This window comes from Epinephelus lanceolatus, chromosome 4, assembly GCF_041903045.1.
Source record: "Epinephelus lanceolatus isolate andai-2023 chromosome 4, ASM4190304v1, whole genome shotgun sequence".
Lineage (NCBI taxonomy): Eukaryota > Metazoa > Chordata > Actinopteri > Perciformes > Serranidae > Epinephelus > Epinephelus lanceolatus.
The window spans coordinates 29847164-29864232 of record NC_135737.1 but is presented as its reverse complement, the minus strand read 5'-3'; the positions used below and the strand labels follow the sequence as shown (position 1 = coordinate 29864232).

General features: G+C 42.1%; 2 protein-coding genes across 3 annotated transcripts in view; both read left to right on the top strand.

Annotated features, from left to right (window-relative positions):
• Positions 1 to 11373, top strand: part of vps53 (VPS53 subunit of GARP complex) — a 35624-nt gene extending 24251 nt beyond the window's left edge. For both annotated transcript variants that reach the window (XM_033631782.2, XM_033631781.2), the window contains exons 15-22: positions 2015 to 2162; positions 2442 to 2524; positions 2637 to 2715; positions 3082 to 3230; positions 3321 to 3390; positions 3517 to 3654; positions 9369 to 9473; positions 10081 to 11373. In XM_033631782.2, the coding sequence (XP_033487673.1) occupies positions 2015 to 2162; positions 2442 to 2524; positions 2637 to 2715; positions 3082 to 3230; positions 3321 to 3390; positions 3517 to 3654; positions 9369 to 9473; positions 10081 to 10248 (940 nt within the window). In that variant the 3' untranslated portion in view covers positions 10249 to 11373. The remainder of the gene's footprint in view (positions 1 to 2014; positions 2163 to 2441; positions 2525 to 2636; positions 2716 to 3081; positions 3231 to 3320; positions 3391 to 3516; positions 3655 to 9368; positions 9474 to 10080) is intronic.
• A 236-nt stretch (positions 11374 to 11609) lies between these two features.
• rflnb (refilin B) lies at positions 11610 to 14515 on the top strand. The gene is made up of 3 exons (XM_078167126.1): positions 11610 to 12167; positions 12577 to 12671; positions 13193 to 14515. Exons 1-3 carry the CDS (start codon positions 11970 to 11972, stop codon positions 13509 to 13511), a joined length of 612 nt encoding a protein of 203 aa, XP_078023252.1. The 5' UTR covers positions 11610 to 11969; the 3' UTR covers positions 13512 to 14515.
• Positions 14516 to 17069: the final 2554 nt, after the last annotated feature.

Below are 17069 nucleotides of genomic sequence, written 5' to 3'. Positions count from 1 at the left end.
CAGCTGATTCGGACATTTGCATTCACACATACAGCTTGGCTGATTTAAAGTGACAGGAACAGCCCTCAGCTTCTCTCTCAAAATACAGTCATTTCATGTTAATATTATAAGTCTGGCAATGTTCAAATTGTTCTTATTTTCAACAATTAGCATGTAAGCCAAAGCCAAGGACGAACTGATCGTACTAACAAGCATTGTCTGTTTTCCACTGCGCCGTAGACCTCCATTGCTTTCCAAACACTATTAAAAACACATCATTCAGCCACACTGTTGCACTGGGTGGCATGTTCTTTTTATTACAGCAAACACAGGCCCTGTAGTTTATTTTGAGTCAGTCCCACATACACCATCCTGCTGACAAAAATACTCACTCGTGTTCGCTCACAAGTATCTCTAGTATTTAAACCGTTTCCATCCAGGAGAATCATTAAATTTTCTGGGCAGCAACACAAACAGAGAGTTATTTGGTATTAACTTTTCACAAACAAGCACGTCACGCCCATATTTGTTCATTCTTTTGGTATGGCAATGGGGCTGTTTAGGAGTTTAGTTTGAAACCTCATGTCTTCAGTGCTCGTTGTGTTTGATGGATTGGGATAGCATGCCATGAGGGATCTGGAGTTGGTTATGTTGTGGCAAAGCCTAATATGCTACCAGCAAAAACATCTCTGGCTCATTGGCCACATTAGAACTCATCCCTGGCTATGGTGCATACATACACACACACACACACACACACACACACACTCAGACACACTGTGTTTCTGTCCCAGATATGCATGCATGCTAATTACACACTTGTGCTCTCTGACTAATGTATACCATACTCTGAGTCGTATACAAGCACGATACAAAGATGCACTCAGAGGCTTTGGAAGCGCGTACACTGACAGACACACGCAGACACGGTCGCCCAATGTGGTGCGCTGTCAATTGGTTTTGCTAGGTTTGGAAAGGGGCCCTCGAAAGGAGCTTGAACTATGTTGTGGTTTTACCCACGTCTCTGTTATGACGTTTATTAATGACTGGGTTGCAGTTGAAGCTTCGTTGGCGCAGCGTCCCGACACTTGTGTCTGTTCGTAGTTAGGCCTGTGCTGTCTGGGTCACTAAACTTACTGGCCTTTACTTTACCTGTGGTTCCACAAAGAGATTTTCATAAGCTCAGTAGCAAAGGGAGTCCACATCAGCCTATCGTAGGAAAAACAAGACCTAGCTTCTTGAGGTTCGTCTTAACCCCTGATCCCTCTAAGTCACCCTATAACTTTACAGCATACAGTATCACAAATATTTAAATACGGAAACCAGCAATCACTAGCTTAGTTATTAGTAGACTCATTTTTTATTCAGCAGTGATCAGTTGAGAACACAAAGAGCAGATTTTCTGTCAATAAAGCCGGGCTTAAACTACAGGAGTTTTAAAATCCTAACGGGTTTTGAAATTGGGTTGAATCATGCACATAAGGAGAGACCTCAGAGACGTTCTGTCTAATCTCAAACATGCACACAATACAAGATTTGAAAATAATCAGACACTACAATATATTCTTATAATTACCCTGCCATAGGGAGCATGAATGCACCACCTCATGTGATCTCCTGGGGAAACAGATGTACACAAAATGGGGACTGACGTGGTGTGACAACTTGCTGTAATCTTAACAGTTCTTTGCGGTGAGGAAAAGCAAATGCAGACAGCTGAACGAGTCTGGAAGAGAAATGTTTTCGAAGACGTAGTCAGCATGGGTTGTCTGTTCTTCAGCAGCTGGAGGTGAGATAATATGAGCAGACCATTAGTACCGACCAAGGTTCCAGATCAGATTCCTCCTCTGATTGTCTGGAGGGGTAGATCAGGGATAAATCAGTCCAAACCTCTTGCAGTCTGAGCTCGGCTTAAGTCAGACTCTTTTATATATCTTAATTTACATGTCAAATATATATCAAGAAACTCCAATGTCTCTAACTCTGTTTCCCTGCCTGTTACCCTGTCTCTTGTTACATCTATCTCTCTGTCCAGATCCACCAGTAACAGCGGAGGTCTCACCATCACCAGTCTGCTGAAGGAGAAAGAAGGCTCAGAAACTGCAAAGTTCACCATGGACGAGCTCTGCCTGATCTGTAGCATCCTTAGCACCGCAGAGTACTGCTTGGCTACCACACAACAGGCACGCACATACAAATAAGCACACAGACCTGAAGTATCTTTGAGTTAGAGCTGCAGTGACAGTATATGATAGGGAGATAGGAGATGATTATCATGTGGGAGTTAGAGCATTTTTGACCTGTGTTTCATCAGTGTTTTGAGGAACTCACAGTGGCAGTTAGGATTACGCAATTTTAAGTCAGCATTTAAAAAAGAGATTAACTCATCTTAAAAGGATACATTCAAAATAATGCAGCTTTTATGTGTTAATATTTGTGTTTTTTGTTTTTAACTGTTCCAGTTGGAAGAGAAACTGAAGGAAAAGGTGGATAAAATCCTAGTAGAGAGAATAAACTTGACTGGGGAGATGGATACATTCAGCACGTAAGTGGCAACTACAAACCAGCAGTGCTTTTCTTACAAACAATAGCCTACCTTCTTTCATGTGAAGAGTCCATTTTAGTGGTGTCAGTTATGTACTTTCATGTTTTTTCAGTGTGATCTCGAACAGTATCCAGCTACTTGTCCAAGATCTGGATGCAGCCTGTGACCCTGCTCTCACTGCTATGAGCAAGGTTGGACACAAACACACTGACACAGACACACAGTCACACATTCAGCTCATATACAGGGTTTCCACACCTTTTAGACATGAAATTCAAGGACATTTCAAGGACTTTGCAGGCTCAGTTCCCCCAAAGTCAAGGACACAGCAAGGCATAGTTTGAGATACAGATCAAGGTTAATTACTGTTACAACACTGAGCAATTTTATGAGAATTAGCCAGCTTTACAGAAGCTCAAGGACAACAATTAAAAAGACAGAAAGGCTTGAAATTGTGAATTTCTAATTGTGCAGTGCTACAGTGACAACAGACAAAATCAAAAGAATTACAATCTCCACTTCCACTCTCTTTCTCTGCGTCTCTTTTTCTCTCTCAGATGCCGTGGCAGAGTGTGGAGCATGTGGGTGACCAGAGTCCTTATGTGACATCAATCATCATGCACATAAAGCAGAATGTGCCAATCATCAGAGACAATCTGGCCTCCACGCGAAAATACTTTACACAATTCTGCATCAAGTTCACAAAGTACGACACATTCACACACACATTTGTAAGCATCCATGAGCCATTATCAAAGGTTCCCGACGTTGATTTGTCACTTCTTTCTTCCCTTAGTTCTTTCATTCCCAAATTTATCAACCACCTGTTCAGATGTAAGCCTATCAGCATGGTGGGAGCTGAACAAGTAAGTTCAACTTAAGCTTATGTGTAAAGTGTACATGTATGTACGCTGTTACATGATTATTACATCAGAGAATTCATTATGTGCACTGGTATATATGTTTAATCTTATCCTATCCTGCCCCACCAGCTCCTCCTCGACACTCACTCCTTGAAGACAGTCTTGTTGGATCTGCCCTCCATAGGCTCCCAGGTGCTCCGCAAGGCACCTGCCAGCTACACCAAGATAGTGGTGAAAGGCATGACCCGTGCAGAGATGATTCTTAAGGTGAGGGGGGTTGGCTGTGCAGCTTGTGGGTACAAGTGTGTGTAAAGGACAGAACCGCCCTGAGATAAATGTTGGAAAAACGCTCAATCTTGCTGTGAAGGCCAGTAGAGATGAATTTAAACAGTTTACTTTTCAGGTATAAACTGAGAAGGAGTTTACGTCTCTAACTGATAGATTTTAATGAGAACTTAAGTTCTTATTCAAATACAAATAGTTCAACTTAAACACATTATCAGTGGCGCTTGATCTTTATGGGACACTTGAGATTTTATGACATTTAACTTGGGTGGCTAAATTCAAGCTGGCCATTTTTACAACCAGAGCTTCACTCTCTGACCTTTAAAGGCTCGGAACTTTAGATAGAGCCTTTTGTGTGAGAGCGGTCTGAATGACTTTTCTTTATCTCTTGTTTGCCATTGTACAGATTTAATGCTGGAACTCTGACATATCCAGTTAAACACAAGCTTTTGGTGTTGACGCTAACGCTTGACCAAGAATAGTCTGGCACAACCTGCAGCTAACTGCTTTTTCCACTGATTGAGGTTCCATCGTAAGAAGTTACAGAAGAAAACATTTCTCCATTGAGTGTTTGCGGTTTGACTGGTGAGCCAGTATTAAAGTGTTTGTTTTGAGTCACTCACGCAGATTATCTACTTAGAGTTTATTTTGGGCAGAATAACCCTTTAATTGTGTCTTTAACCCCACTCACAATAGCACTTTATGAGCATGTTTCCATAAAATAACCCACCTCACACGAGGTGGGGAGGGAATAGGAATGGAGCTCATGCACTGCTGGTTTAACAAGGGTGAGACGGGCCAACACAAGACACACACACACACAAACGTATTCTTTAACACAGTATGTGGTTGACCTTCAGCCAGTGGAAAGGTGTAAGCGCGTAAATAAGTAGATTCATGTAACCATGCGTCTACTCATGAGAACACGTGCAGTTTAACATGGTGAATATCCCATGTTGTTTAGCTTTGCCTCAGAATTACCTTATGGGACCTAAGAGGACACTGGTATGTGGCTGCCATAGATTAACCCCTCCCTAGTTGACTGTCTCTGGAGTGTCCAGAAATGCACACACACACACACACACACACACACACACAGAGTACACGCCTGTCCCTTGATTTCCTTTGGAACCCCAGAAGGCTTTGTTTCCTTCCTGAAGTTATGGTGGCTGGGCTGTGTTGATGTTTACAGCAGTTAGTTTGACCTGCTCTAATCGTGCTCAAGGGCTGTCACTTTTTATTTGATATTCGATTGTTTGTTCAACATAGTTAATTCCATCTGTAATGACCTGTTCGAATTCAAAATTTACAGTCTGTGAGCGCAACAAAGTCTTGATTTACAATCTGTATAAGCAGCAGACTGAAAATGGAGGACACCGGAAAACAAAGTATTTAAGAAGCAGTGTGTGTAAGTATTATGGGTTGTACGCCATACTTTAAACAGAAACTAAAGACAAGGCTGTTTTTCGGCTTTTTCACAAAGCAGCCGTCCTACAATGACCACAAATCTGTGGACTAGGGGTGGGCGATATGGGCCTAAAATAATGTCACGATATGTCAAGGTATTTTTGCGATAATGATATTCTTGACATGACAAATTAGCCAAAAAAAAATATACAGCAAAATAAAATTTACCACAAATTACACATTTAAACAACTCCCAAATGCAGGAAATGTACCCTGGGATCTATACATATATAAATCAACAGCTGATTTCCTTCTTTTAGCAAAATCCTTATTGATTGAGTCAGGTTTTTTTTCCACCTGGACCTTTATGCTCGGCCATTTCTCCTCTAATCATCACACTGTAACCTGTGACAGGCTGTTATGATACCACAACTATCACACATTCACATATATGTAGTTTTTTGTTGAGCCTTAAGCATCACGTGGGTTTACATTACCAAAGTTTTATGACAAAACGATACCAATTCCTGTGTGCACATGGTGAGAAAGGAGAGGTGCTGCTGCCGGAGGAGCCACTGAATGAGTTCCTTCTGAGCGGTAATTCGGTAAAAGAGTCTGAGAAGTCCAGGGCTGTTCAAAAAATACTCGGACACCACAGTTTATTACACATTACTGAAGCTGCTCCTCTTTTTGGATCCACTGCGGAGTCGGTAATAATTTCAGCCATGCTTGTTGTTGCCATGGGTAACAGTATGACGTTAATGTCAACAAGTCTAAATATCACGAGTATCATTATCGTGAACGAGATGATATGGCACACCCCTACTGTGGACTCACCTGTAGAGTCAGCTTGCGACTTGAATGAGGCAGCAAAGGCCACAGACAAGTGAAGAGAAGGCAAGTGTACAATCTCGTCTGACTGCCTACTATTCAGCACACACATGCCAGGACCTCTTAAAAATGTTATCACTGCCAAAATAGCAGAATTCATTTGCAAAGCTATGTGGCTATGTGGGGAGAAGGGTTTCAAGATCTCATGATGGAACTTGAGCCATGATACAGAATTCCAAGTCCCACCGCAATCTCAAAACACATAGTGCATCTGTACAACCCCACACGGGAAAACATTAAGACTTACTTAAGTATAAGGCACTCATTTTTACCACAGACGGATGGATATGGCAAGAGACAGTCAAGGCATCACTTCGGGCTGCAGCGTTCAGATACATTCGATCAAATTGCATGTCGTTTTAAATTCGTTCGATTTTGATTTTTGGAAAAAGTGACAGCCCTATCATGCTCTGCTTTGCTATAATGTTATGTATAATACTATAACCGCTCCTACACTGTGTCTTAGACTCGGGCCTCCAGGCACACTAACTTTGTTTTGTCTCCGACATTGATGTCCAGCAAACCCCTCTCAGTATTTCAGATTTGACAGCCTCTCCGGACTGTTTTTTCACTGCGATGCACGCTGTTCCATATGGCCCCTTTAAAGCTCGTCTCTGTTCCCTGGAAAAATGCCCTGAATATATATACAGTACGTGAATTTCCACTCATCTGCCATACATTAAAGGGGCTTTCACATTATAGAATTATAGAATGCATTCACATCAGCATTCACTGTCTGCTTTTTCAACTGCCAGCGGGCCCCTTCAGCGGGAATGTGATCTATATGGCTCGTGAAGAGCTCTTACAGACGGAGCTGACACTGCATGAAGGCCTCCGAGTGATTCACATTGATAACTGTGACAGCACAAGACAAAATAATCATTGTGGAGGCTAGATATCTGATACTACAAGATCTATTAAAAGAAAAACCATGAGCAAACACCCTATAGAAGAGAATTCAATTCTTAGCAATGATTACAATGATAAGCAAATGATAGGATCCTAATAATAAGATCCAATTAAGCATTGTATTTTGTCCCTGGTAGCAGGAAGGCCTAAAGGGATGAGTTGTTTGTAACAAACAATTTTCAAAGAGCCACACAAAGATTTGTTCTGTTAACATTTTCGGCCTTGAAAGAAGAAAGCCCACACGAGTAAAAAGAAGCTTTTGTACTAAAGCCAGGGTTTTAGCCATCAACTTTGTGCAACATCAAGGTTCCACTCAGGTAATTGCTTCCACCTTGGGCTGAGACTGAAGCCTCTGAAAGACAAATCCATCGAAGGAGGGTCAATAAAAGAATTCCTCTGTCTGGCCTCAACAATAGTTTTGAATTACCGTCTGCGATGCTGTGAGTTGAAATTAAATCTGGCTTACCCCCAACAAGAAACTGCAATTCACTGGGACAATTTAAGAAGTACTTTCAGTTTTCAAAGTTCACTTTGAGATACAAGCAGAAAACCCACTGCAGGATTCCTTGTACATTTTCTTGTCCACTCCAGTGTGAGAAAAGCTTGTGTTCCTCACACTTAAAGTTCTTATCATATATCTAATATATACTTCCTCTGTTGGTTGTTTTTCGTCAGTTGACAATTGAGCAAAACAATATTATTATTATCTCGTGTTATAGCTCCAGAGTTTACGCTAATCAAAACTCTCCAGTTGATGTTCCAGATAGATTTAAAGTAACTATGTCCTTAATTCACCTTATTTTGGCCGCTTGGGAGCAGTGAAACAAATTGTAAACTCAACACTGACATGGAATTATCTTATAAAGTTGTTATGTGTTTAACAGTTGCCTACTTACACATTTAACAACCATAAACATTTATTTGGAGTTTGTGGTGTTGAATCCTGAGGGAAATATTTGACTCTTTAGCTGCGAACAAGTTTCACCAGCTAGCTGATATCTTTGTCTCTCTGCTGTTAGGTGCTGGGCAGGTAGTGCACTATGGTTTATGAAGGCTGCCTTCTGCTGAAGAGAGCAGTAAGACTGACACAAAACAATAAAGTTCTGTGTCCTAAAACCGAAATAAGGAGTTTAAGATAGAAAAAAAATGGCTGTAAAGCTGAGGAGAGCTGTGATCACGCTCTGTGGGTTCATTGTTACCGACCTCTCTTCCATTACTCATTTGATCTGTTGGTGATATACAGTAAAAATATTTATTAGTGCAACTTCAGACTGATGCAATAATGGCTTGCACCTTACTGTAATTTTTTTCAACTTCCCAGTGCTCAGTTGTGTTCAAAGTACGTAGGATTCTTTCTGTCTGTCTGAGACGGCCTCTCCTGGCCGGTTTGATGCCTGTGAGACGTGGCTGTTTTCCACGCTCCTCCAGCCCAGCCCACCATAGCTCCAGCTCCCTCTCCCACCTCTCAAGTTCTCTCTTCTTTGGGAGTATTTAAAAGGAACCCCCCCCCCCCCCCACACCAGCACCACCACCACCACCACCACCCCTTCTTCTCCACCCTTGTTCAGCCTGAATGCCCCCTCACCACCACCCCCTTTCTTACTCTGTTCCTCTCGCTCTCCCTTTTTATGCCCATTTTCATTCTTAAACTCCCTCTCCCCCTTTCTTTCCCTTTTTTACAAGGTCCCTACAGGCCTTTCCCTTGGCCTGGCTCCAGGACAGTTGCTAAGTAAATCACTCAGTCAGCCAGGCTAGTAAGAAAGCAAAGAATTCCACACGATCCTGAGCCTTTCATGCCTGCTCTTCTCTCTCCTTCTCTCCTGCCTCTTGATTCCTGAACTCTCTTCCTGTGCAGCTCACCTTCTCATATATTTTACTTTGAGTAAAAAGAGAACACAATGAAAGGATAGATTTGGTCTTTTTTTTTTATTGAAGAGAAGCAAAGGAGAAAAATTGTGTGAGATGATCCCTGCATGCATGCGTATGCATGAGATGGGAGGTGGGGGTCTGTCAGCCATGTGTTGGTCTGCCTGCTTTGTAGCGGCTGCAGGAATTGCTACCCGATCCACGTTTTCCACCCAGTCTCTATTGTTGGGAAAAAAACAACCAGTAGAATCCAATCCAGAGAGACATGTGCCCCATTAAACCTTTTCTGCCTGCTCTTGACTAATGCTGATATTCGCCCAGACTCATTATACCCCTGAAATAATTACCAGTGAAACCAATTCTTGCCCACCAATGCGTGGAGTAATTGGTGTGTAAAAGGAAAAAAGAGTGAGGAGTGGGCTTTCTAAATATAGAAACATTGTCTCGACTTTGTACGCAGTTAGAGGAACCACTCAGTTTTGTCAGTTGTAGCCCGCTTATTCCTCATTTGGGCCATAGCTGCCCCATGTGGGATCATTTAAAGATCTCTTGGGTCGTCCCATGATGGTTCACAGGAAAAGAGGGAGGGGTTGAAACTAACATTACACTCTACTTTCCCGCAGGTGGTGATGGCCCCACATGAACCACCAGTGGTGTTTGTTGACAACTACATCAAGCTCCTGGCTGATGGAAATCCTGAGACCTTCCAGAAGATTCTGGACATGAAGGTCAGTTGGATTTTATGTGTAATTTAAAGGAATAGTTTGGTGTTTTGGGGAAGAAGAAGACTCTCCTGTGTGTATGTTAAATATAGAGCTAGTTATCTTAGCTTATTAGGAGGAAACAGCTAACCTGCATCTGTGTGAAGGTAACAAAATCTGCCCACCAGCACCTTTAAGGTTCCCTAATTAACATCGGCACATAACCCCTCGTCAAATCACAAGTTGTAGTTTTCCCTTTGGTTTCTGCGTAGATTTAACAAACAGGATATTTTGTGTTATTAGTGAGCTATAGAGGTGCTGGTAGGTGGATTTTGTTACCTTTAAAGCTGATTGATTGCTGGCCCCAGCTTCAACATGAACATACAGGTTTGAGGATGCTATTTATCTCCTTGTTTAACTTTTGGCAGAGAAAGCAAATAAGCATTTTTCCCAAAATGTGAAACTGTTGCTTTCACATCATACTTTGCTGCTGTAATCTCATCTTTTTCTGTTTTGCATATGTTGTCTAACCTGCTGCTGTGAACAAACACTCTCCTAGTTTTGCATTTTCTTCTTCAGTTTTTCTAACACTTTGAATTTCCTCCTGTGTTTATGTGTACTTGTGTTTGTGAAGGGCCTGAAGCGCAGCGAACAGAGCAGCATGCTGGAGCTTTTCAGACAGAGGCTACCCACTCCACCCTCCGGGGCCGACGGCGGCCCCTCTCTCTTCAGCACCCCCACCCCCGAGCAGGAGTCCTCCCGCATCCGCAAACTAGAGAAGCTCATCAAGAAGAGACTCTGAACAAACACACACTAAAATCTTGAAAATTAACAAAGCTGCTGGCCGGGGCGGGCGTCACATCTCTCGCAGTAATTCTCAAAGACTTCATTTTGCTCCGTTCAGTTATCATGGATAAGAAAGAGCAAAACGTAGACTGAATTTTCTGACTGACAGTGATGTGAACACAAGATGACGCTGGATAATGAAGAAACTTCCTCAAATGCTACTTGCTGTTGTTACATGTTTCATTTACCTCTGTAATTTCCCACCTTCCTTTTTTTATGACACCAACGTCTACGCTTTGTAACATTAGTATTGCACAGTGTATATGCACTCAAAAACAACTGTAGCACTGTTAACTAAACTCTGCTCAGAGCGCCTCTGGCTGCCTCTCTGGGACATGTCTAATCAACAATGACTACACGCAGCCTGATCTTAATTAACCTGTTTTAATTTCAAGTGTGGGTTGAAATCTGTTTAAAGTGGACATGCGTCATAAGAATGAGGACTGTTTTTGTGAATGGCGGCCTAAAATTTATTACTGTCCTCCCAATTTAAAGTCTGGGACAAAGAGAATCTTTGGATTTCCTGCATGTCCTGTCAGACATGAGGCCATCTTTGTCTTGGCATTTAAAATCCCTCTAGGTCGACTTGGAAATTAGAACCAGCTAAGTGAAGTCTTTTAACTTGGGCCATTGCCTGGGGTGTATACTGTATACATCGACATACCAGTCAGTACACATGTGTGCGGTCAGTCTTATTTGTTTAACTGTCCAACAATTTTCCCTGGTAATTTAATCCCCTGTCATATTTGCATTGACATGAAACATGGGTTTGTTTTAGTGCATCCATCCCTCCATATCCACAACAGAACAGAACGGGCCTCTTTATAGACAGTCTATGGTCTCAATACTTTGCTCTACTACTCTGAAGCTGCATGTGTGTACATCACAGTCTCTGGAGGAAAATCAGTCATTTGAAGTCACTGGTTTGATGGCAGTGCCTCTCTGTTGTAGTAAATCAAGTAACTGTAGCTGCGTAAGTGTACACATTCCTGCCTTCAGGTACAAAATGTTGCTTGTTTGTATTGTCTGAATTGTGTGCTACACATGCAGCTGTTGAACACTATTAAAAACATTGCCACCACTTTTCCCTTGTGCTTCATCAACTGGCTGTTTCGTGCTTCTTTTTACACTTTATGCACAATACCAGGAAAAAAAATATCAACCTGAGTTTACCAGGAACCAGCTTTGAATGAGGGGCTGGAAAAGTTCCCATGACCAGTCTCTGGTTGCCACTTATGCTCCATCCAATCAGGAGCCTGCACAGAGCTTCAAAAGGCGTTTCCTTTGGTGTGTTTGTGGATCTGAAGGCGACTGCGAGGGAGAAGTTTGAAGACGAGCCGCGGGCAGCAGGACCCCCCTCACACATCCTCTCTGTGCTCTTTACACATTCACAACAGAGCTGGGTTATGCTTTGATGTTTCTGAATGTCAAAGTAAAGGACAGTTTTAAAGTTTTTTTGGTTTTGGAGGTCTCCCAGTTTGGACTGAACCACCGCCCGGTTGATGATATTTCCAGCGCGGGCAGCTGTGCATCCTGTCCGGGGAGAGGTGAGCTGAAACACCGTGGGACTTCGCAACAAACCAGAGGACGTAAAAAAATCAGGAACTGTTATCTGGACGTGTTTCTGTTTCGTAACCTGCGTTTCACTCGCTGGACTTTTGCAACTTTTCTCTAGAAATGGTTGGCAGGTTGAACTTGCCAAATGTATGTGAAGGAGACCCGCTGGATATGAGCTGCAGGGCGGAGAGAGGACTTGACAGCCCGGACTCCGGGTTACCCCCGAGCCCGAGCCCCAGCGCCTGGCTGCTGCCTGTGTGTGCTGATAAAGCCGGGGGCGTGAGCCCGGTGTCTGAGGACGAGGGACGGGGCTCCCTGGTAGGTCACACTGCTACCTGACCATATGCTGTCATTTAATCAACATACGAACTTTGTTTGGAGCTTTGCAAACCACCACAAATTGCAACTGAACATTTATTTTAAAAGCCAGTATATTATATATGCCAGCTAGTTTCCACAAATGCATTGTGTAGTTTAATCCTACAAAACTGCAGGTTTGCATTGCAATATATGTTGCCACTGCACACAGGAAGTTAGCCACACCATGCCCATTGATTCCTGACTCTCTGTGAGCCCATTTTTAGTTAAATAAACCATTTTGTTGAAGCATCCCTGTGAGAACTTGCTGCATGTTCAGGCCAACTGGGGAAAGTGGGTCACTTCAGCACTGAACTGGACCTATGAGAACTTTGTGTTGACTGTGAGGTTGTTTTTTTTTGCACTGCAGGTTCCAGTTTTGCCCACCGGATCTTTCCAGCAGCTGCACCCGTTGTCCTTTGGGGAAGGCATAGCGATTGATCCATTGCCAGCGAAGGAAATAAGGTGGGTTGGCTTTAATGTGACTTGTTCTGTGCAGTGTTAGACCTGCTGGATGTGCACTAAAGTGGCACACCATGGGGGCATGCAGGCTGTGGTATTTTTATTTTGATATGTACCTAGAAGGCAAACAACTGCAGAGTGTGTGCATGAGCAAACAAGACAACAGTGGACTTGGACAGACCTTGCATTGATGCAGGTTATAGGCAGACTGGGGCTTCAGTTAACGAATATTTTCATTGTCCGTTAATGTGTTGATTATTTTCCTGATTGATAGATCAGTTGTTTGTCTATAAAATGTCAGAAAATGGTGAAAAATGTTGATCAGTATTTCCCAAAGCCATGGATGACGAACTCAAGTGTCTTGTTTTGTCCACAACCCAAAGATAATCAGCTTACTGTCACAGAGGGGCAAGGAACCTAGAAAATATCCACATTTCGGAAGCTGGAATTGGAATTTCCACTGCTGCTCTGATGCAAACTAGTTTTGCACCAAATAAAACCCTTACACTGTCTCTCCTGCACAGATACACCTCATCTGTGCACTATGACTCGGACCGCCACTTCATCCAGGGCGTGGCCCTACAGCCCACGGGCCAGGGCCTTGAACACTGCATGCAGACCATCATGGCCGTGCCCCACAGCACCTGGCGCCACTACAAGACACAGCTGGAGTTCCAGCCTCGCCATCGGCCGCAGCACTTCCAGAGCACCACCATCGTCTACCCCAAGAAAACCAGCACCCTCTACACCACAGAGCTGAGCTACGACTGCCACCGACTATCCAAACGTTTCCTCTCCAGCGTGGAGCTGGAGATGGTCGGCCGCAGGGAGCTACCTCAGTGAGGGCGGGGGACAGGTGCTGGGGACACACAAGGGTGGTTATTCCCATGACACCTATACTGCCGCTGACCTGCTGTGTTGTCTTTTAACAGTTGTGTAGCCTGTTATCTTTTTAAGTACCCCTCCTACGCTGTGGACAGGAAGCACCTGTGCTGTGATGTTGCAGATATCAGATGACAAGACATGGACAGAGTGGGTTAGATATCCATCCAGTACATGTCTCCATGATTATATTCCTGCCAGTGGATGATCCATCAGTGGGAATGGACGTTTCATTAAATGCTTCAACCTTGTAGCTTGTTGGTTTCCGAGGCATGCTTGTATCTGATTTGTTTTTACAGGCTGTAGGATTGACTCGTGGACTGGGATGAGGAGAATACGTCTCTGCCCTCAGCAGACTCTCCTCACGTCACATCAAGTTGGTCAAATAACAGAGTGAGGGAAGGAAAGGGAAAATTTAAATGTGGTGCTGGAGTTTGCGTGCATGCTAAGAACTCACTAACTTATCCACACTGTTTGTTTCTTCACAGGGTATTGTGTGTTTCTGCACAACTTAGACACAAGCTAAGCTCTTCCCAAGCCTTCTCTCTGGCCACTGTTGCAAGTCACAATGTGTTATGTAAATGTTGGTAGATTAAGGGAATGTATGTTTTCGCTGTGATGTGTGCGGGTAGACAAACTGATTAAGCAGGTAGTATAGATGGATTATTATGAGTGTGGAGTTTACTGAGAAGTGGATTTTTTGATATCACTCACTGGCTTTCTAGTGACAATAACAAGCTGCATTCCACTGCCATCACTTTCTCTGGCTTGACTTGGATTGAAGTTGTATTTATTCTTTTTAGTTTTAGGTTGAGATTTTATCAGCTGTTTAACGGGTCTCTCCACAGTCATGGCAAGGGATATTTTGTGATGCCCCATGTGCCTTATTGATGTATCTGTTGATGCTGTTTTTATATTAGTCACTTATTCAGTGCCAGTTTGAAATAAAGACTTCATCAGTTCAACGATTTTGTATTTTATGAGGAGGTAGCGGCGTGGGTTTTCTCCAGGTACTCCAGCTTCCTCCCACAGTCCAAAGACATGCAGGTTAATTGGTGAGTCTAAATTGTCCGTAGGTGTGAATGTGAGTGTGAATAGTTGTCTGTCTCTATGTGTCAGTCCTGTGATAGTCTGGTGACCTGTCCAGGGTGTACCCTGCCTCTCGCCCAGTGTCAGCTGGGATAGATTCCAGCCCCCCCCCCCCAGTTACAGTTACAGAAAATGATAGAGTGAGTGAAAGAATGAGGAGGTAGTCCTTGTCTGATTTAAAGATGACAGCAGACAGAGGTAGTTATTCATTATTTTGGCCCACAAAGTGAACACACTAACAAACTTTCACCACAGGAATGTCGTGTCTAAAAAGAAGCTGCTGGAATGATGTGTGTATGATCAAGTGATGCTAACTTTCCTCTTCAGAAGAGAAATAACTTTTTCTTTTTAAATGTTTTTGATGCTTTGAGCGCCTCCACTTAATATATTCAACCACAGTGAATTACACTACAACAATCTGGGTAGATGGATGTGCTATTGATCTCATAAGGTATGATACATTGATTTTGGGTGAACTGTCCCTTTTTAAGGGAAGACATCCCAGGTGAATAGGGAAACTTTTTTAACACATAAATATCACCATGAAACTTCCCTAGGTGATTACTTATATTAAGGCAATTTCTTTTTATCTTAAAGGTTTTCTGAAATTTAAATATGCACCAATTTGCATACATTTCCACAACATAAATCTGAACACTGGATAAAGCTGGTTTAAAATTTCTTGCCTTATTTTGTTGACATATTAAGAGTCAGAGGTTTTTGCAAATATAGTTTTTGATATCTCTTTTTATTACTCTATAAATCAGAAAATATTGTAAACAGTAAAAAAAAAATCCATCATCCATCTATCACCCTGTTTTTCGGAATAAAATGTTTAAAAAAAATCAGGCTATAAATGATATATGAACAAGCCCCTCTGTGAAAATCTTTTGAATATAGATGGGAATAAATCTGGGGATGTCTGGCTCAGAGTATGAGAAAAAACATTTTGAGAAAATTGCCCTTAAAGATGCGTATTGTAAAATTACATATATTTTTAAGACGCTACAGGTGAACAGAGTTAAACTATATCACCAACTTCATGTTTTTAATACGTTGTCTTAAACTTTATGTTTGAATATGGAAATGAAGCATTATCAAGGCTAATTATATATGCACTTTTCCAATAAATTTCCAGAACTGAAATCTGAACTAAACAGCTAAATGTCTATTTTTATTTTCTTTCCACCTGTCTGAAAGAAGACATTTCATGGAATCAAAATAGCCCAAAATCTTAAAATTGATCAGTGCATGAAAAACCTGTGTTTTCCCCTGGGGTATTGAGCATAGACTGTATAAAAATAGGTATTGAGTCGGATCATGAGACTCAGCATGATGAGAAATGCTTTTAGGATGCTTTACTGGCCTCCTGTGGCCAGAGAGGGAAACTCCTACAGGAGACATTCTGTCATTCCATAGTGAAGTGAATTCTGTGCTTCAAATCACATTTTCAACATTACAGATCATAAGTTGGGTTTTAGTGATGTTGTGTTGACTAGGTGCTACACAGTGGAGACACTGACATAACTGGGATAAGCAAGATAACATGCAATTGACCTAGTATCAACATTATCAGTACAAAGTACAATTTACTGCAATTGTCATATTACAACAGCCTCAGTCTTTATAAGAAGTGTTATTTGGGAAGATTGTTCTAGTGGTCACTGTAAATGATTACAGGGACACAATGACATAGAAAACACACCAGAAAGCCCCTTTCTGATAGCAGTCACAAGTTTGTAACTTTTAGCTTTTTACTTATTTCACAAAGAACAAATAACACATTTTCTAGTACATAGCATCTGTCTACCTTACAAGCACCAAGTCTGTTCAAATGCTTGGCTTTATGGTGTGTAAAAATTACCACAGCATTAGTGCTTATTCCTTCAGTTCAGTGTTTTCTTAGCATTTCTGTGCCAGAGGGGTTTCCTCAGAAGAAGCCTCCACCAGTGGCAGTCCTGACCTGATGAGAGCTGAGGAACAGTAGGTATTGGGTAACCTCTTGCATCATCTCCTCAGTATATTTCACTTTCTGTTCTTTCACAACACATCTCACCCAATGTTGCACTGATGGAGCTGCTTTTCACAACCAACGGTAAGATAAGAGATTATGACCTGCCAAGTATTATGTATTTGTTTTATTATTTATTTAACAGGGACAGTGCAGAGCTATTTAGCTGCACCAGAGTTAGCAATAAGCGGATTTTCATCTGAGGTCCCTGGGCAGGAAACAGAGAATAATTTATCTGCTAAAAGACACTGTAATGTAAAAAAAAAAAGCACTAACAATAGCAAGAAAAAATGAAGTTTTCTGTTGCAAAACAATTAAAGACAGAACGTTTTCTCCATTCTGTCTTGTATTTAAATGTTGCCTTTGTTTTTTTAAATAATTATCTGTAGGATAAATGTTTGATGGTCAATGTCATTTGG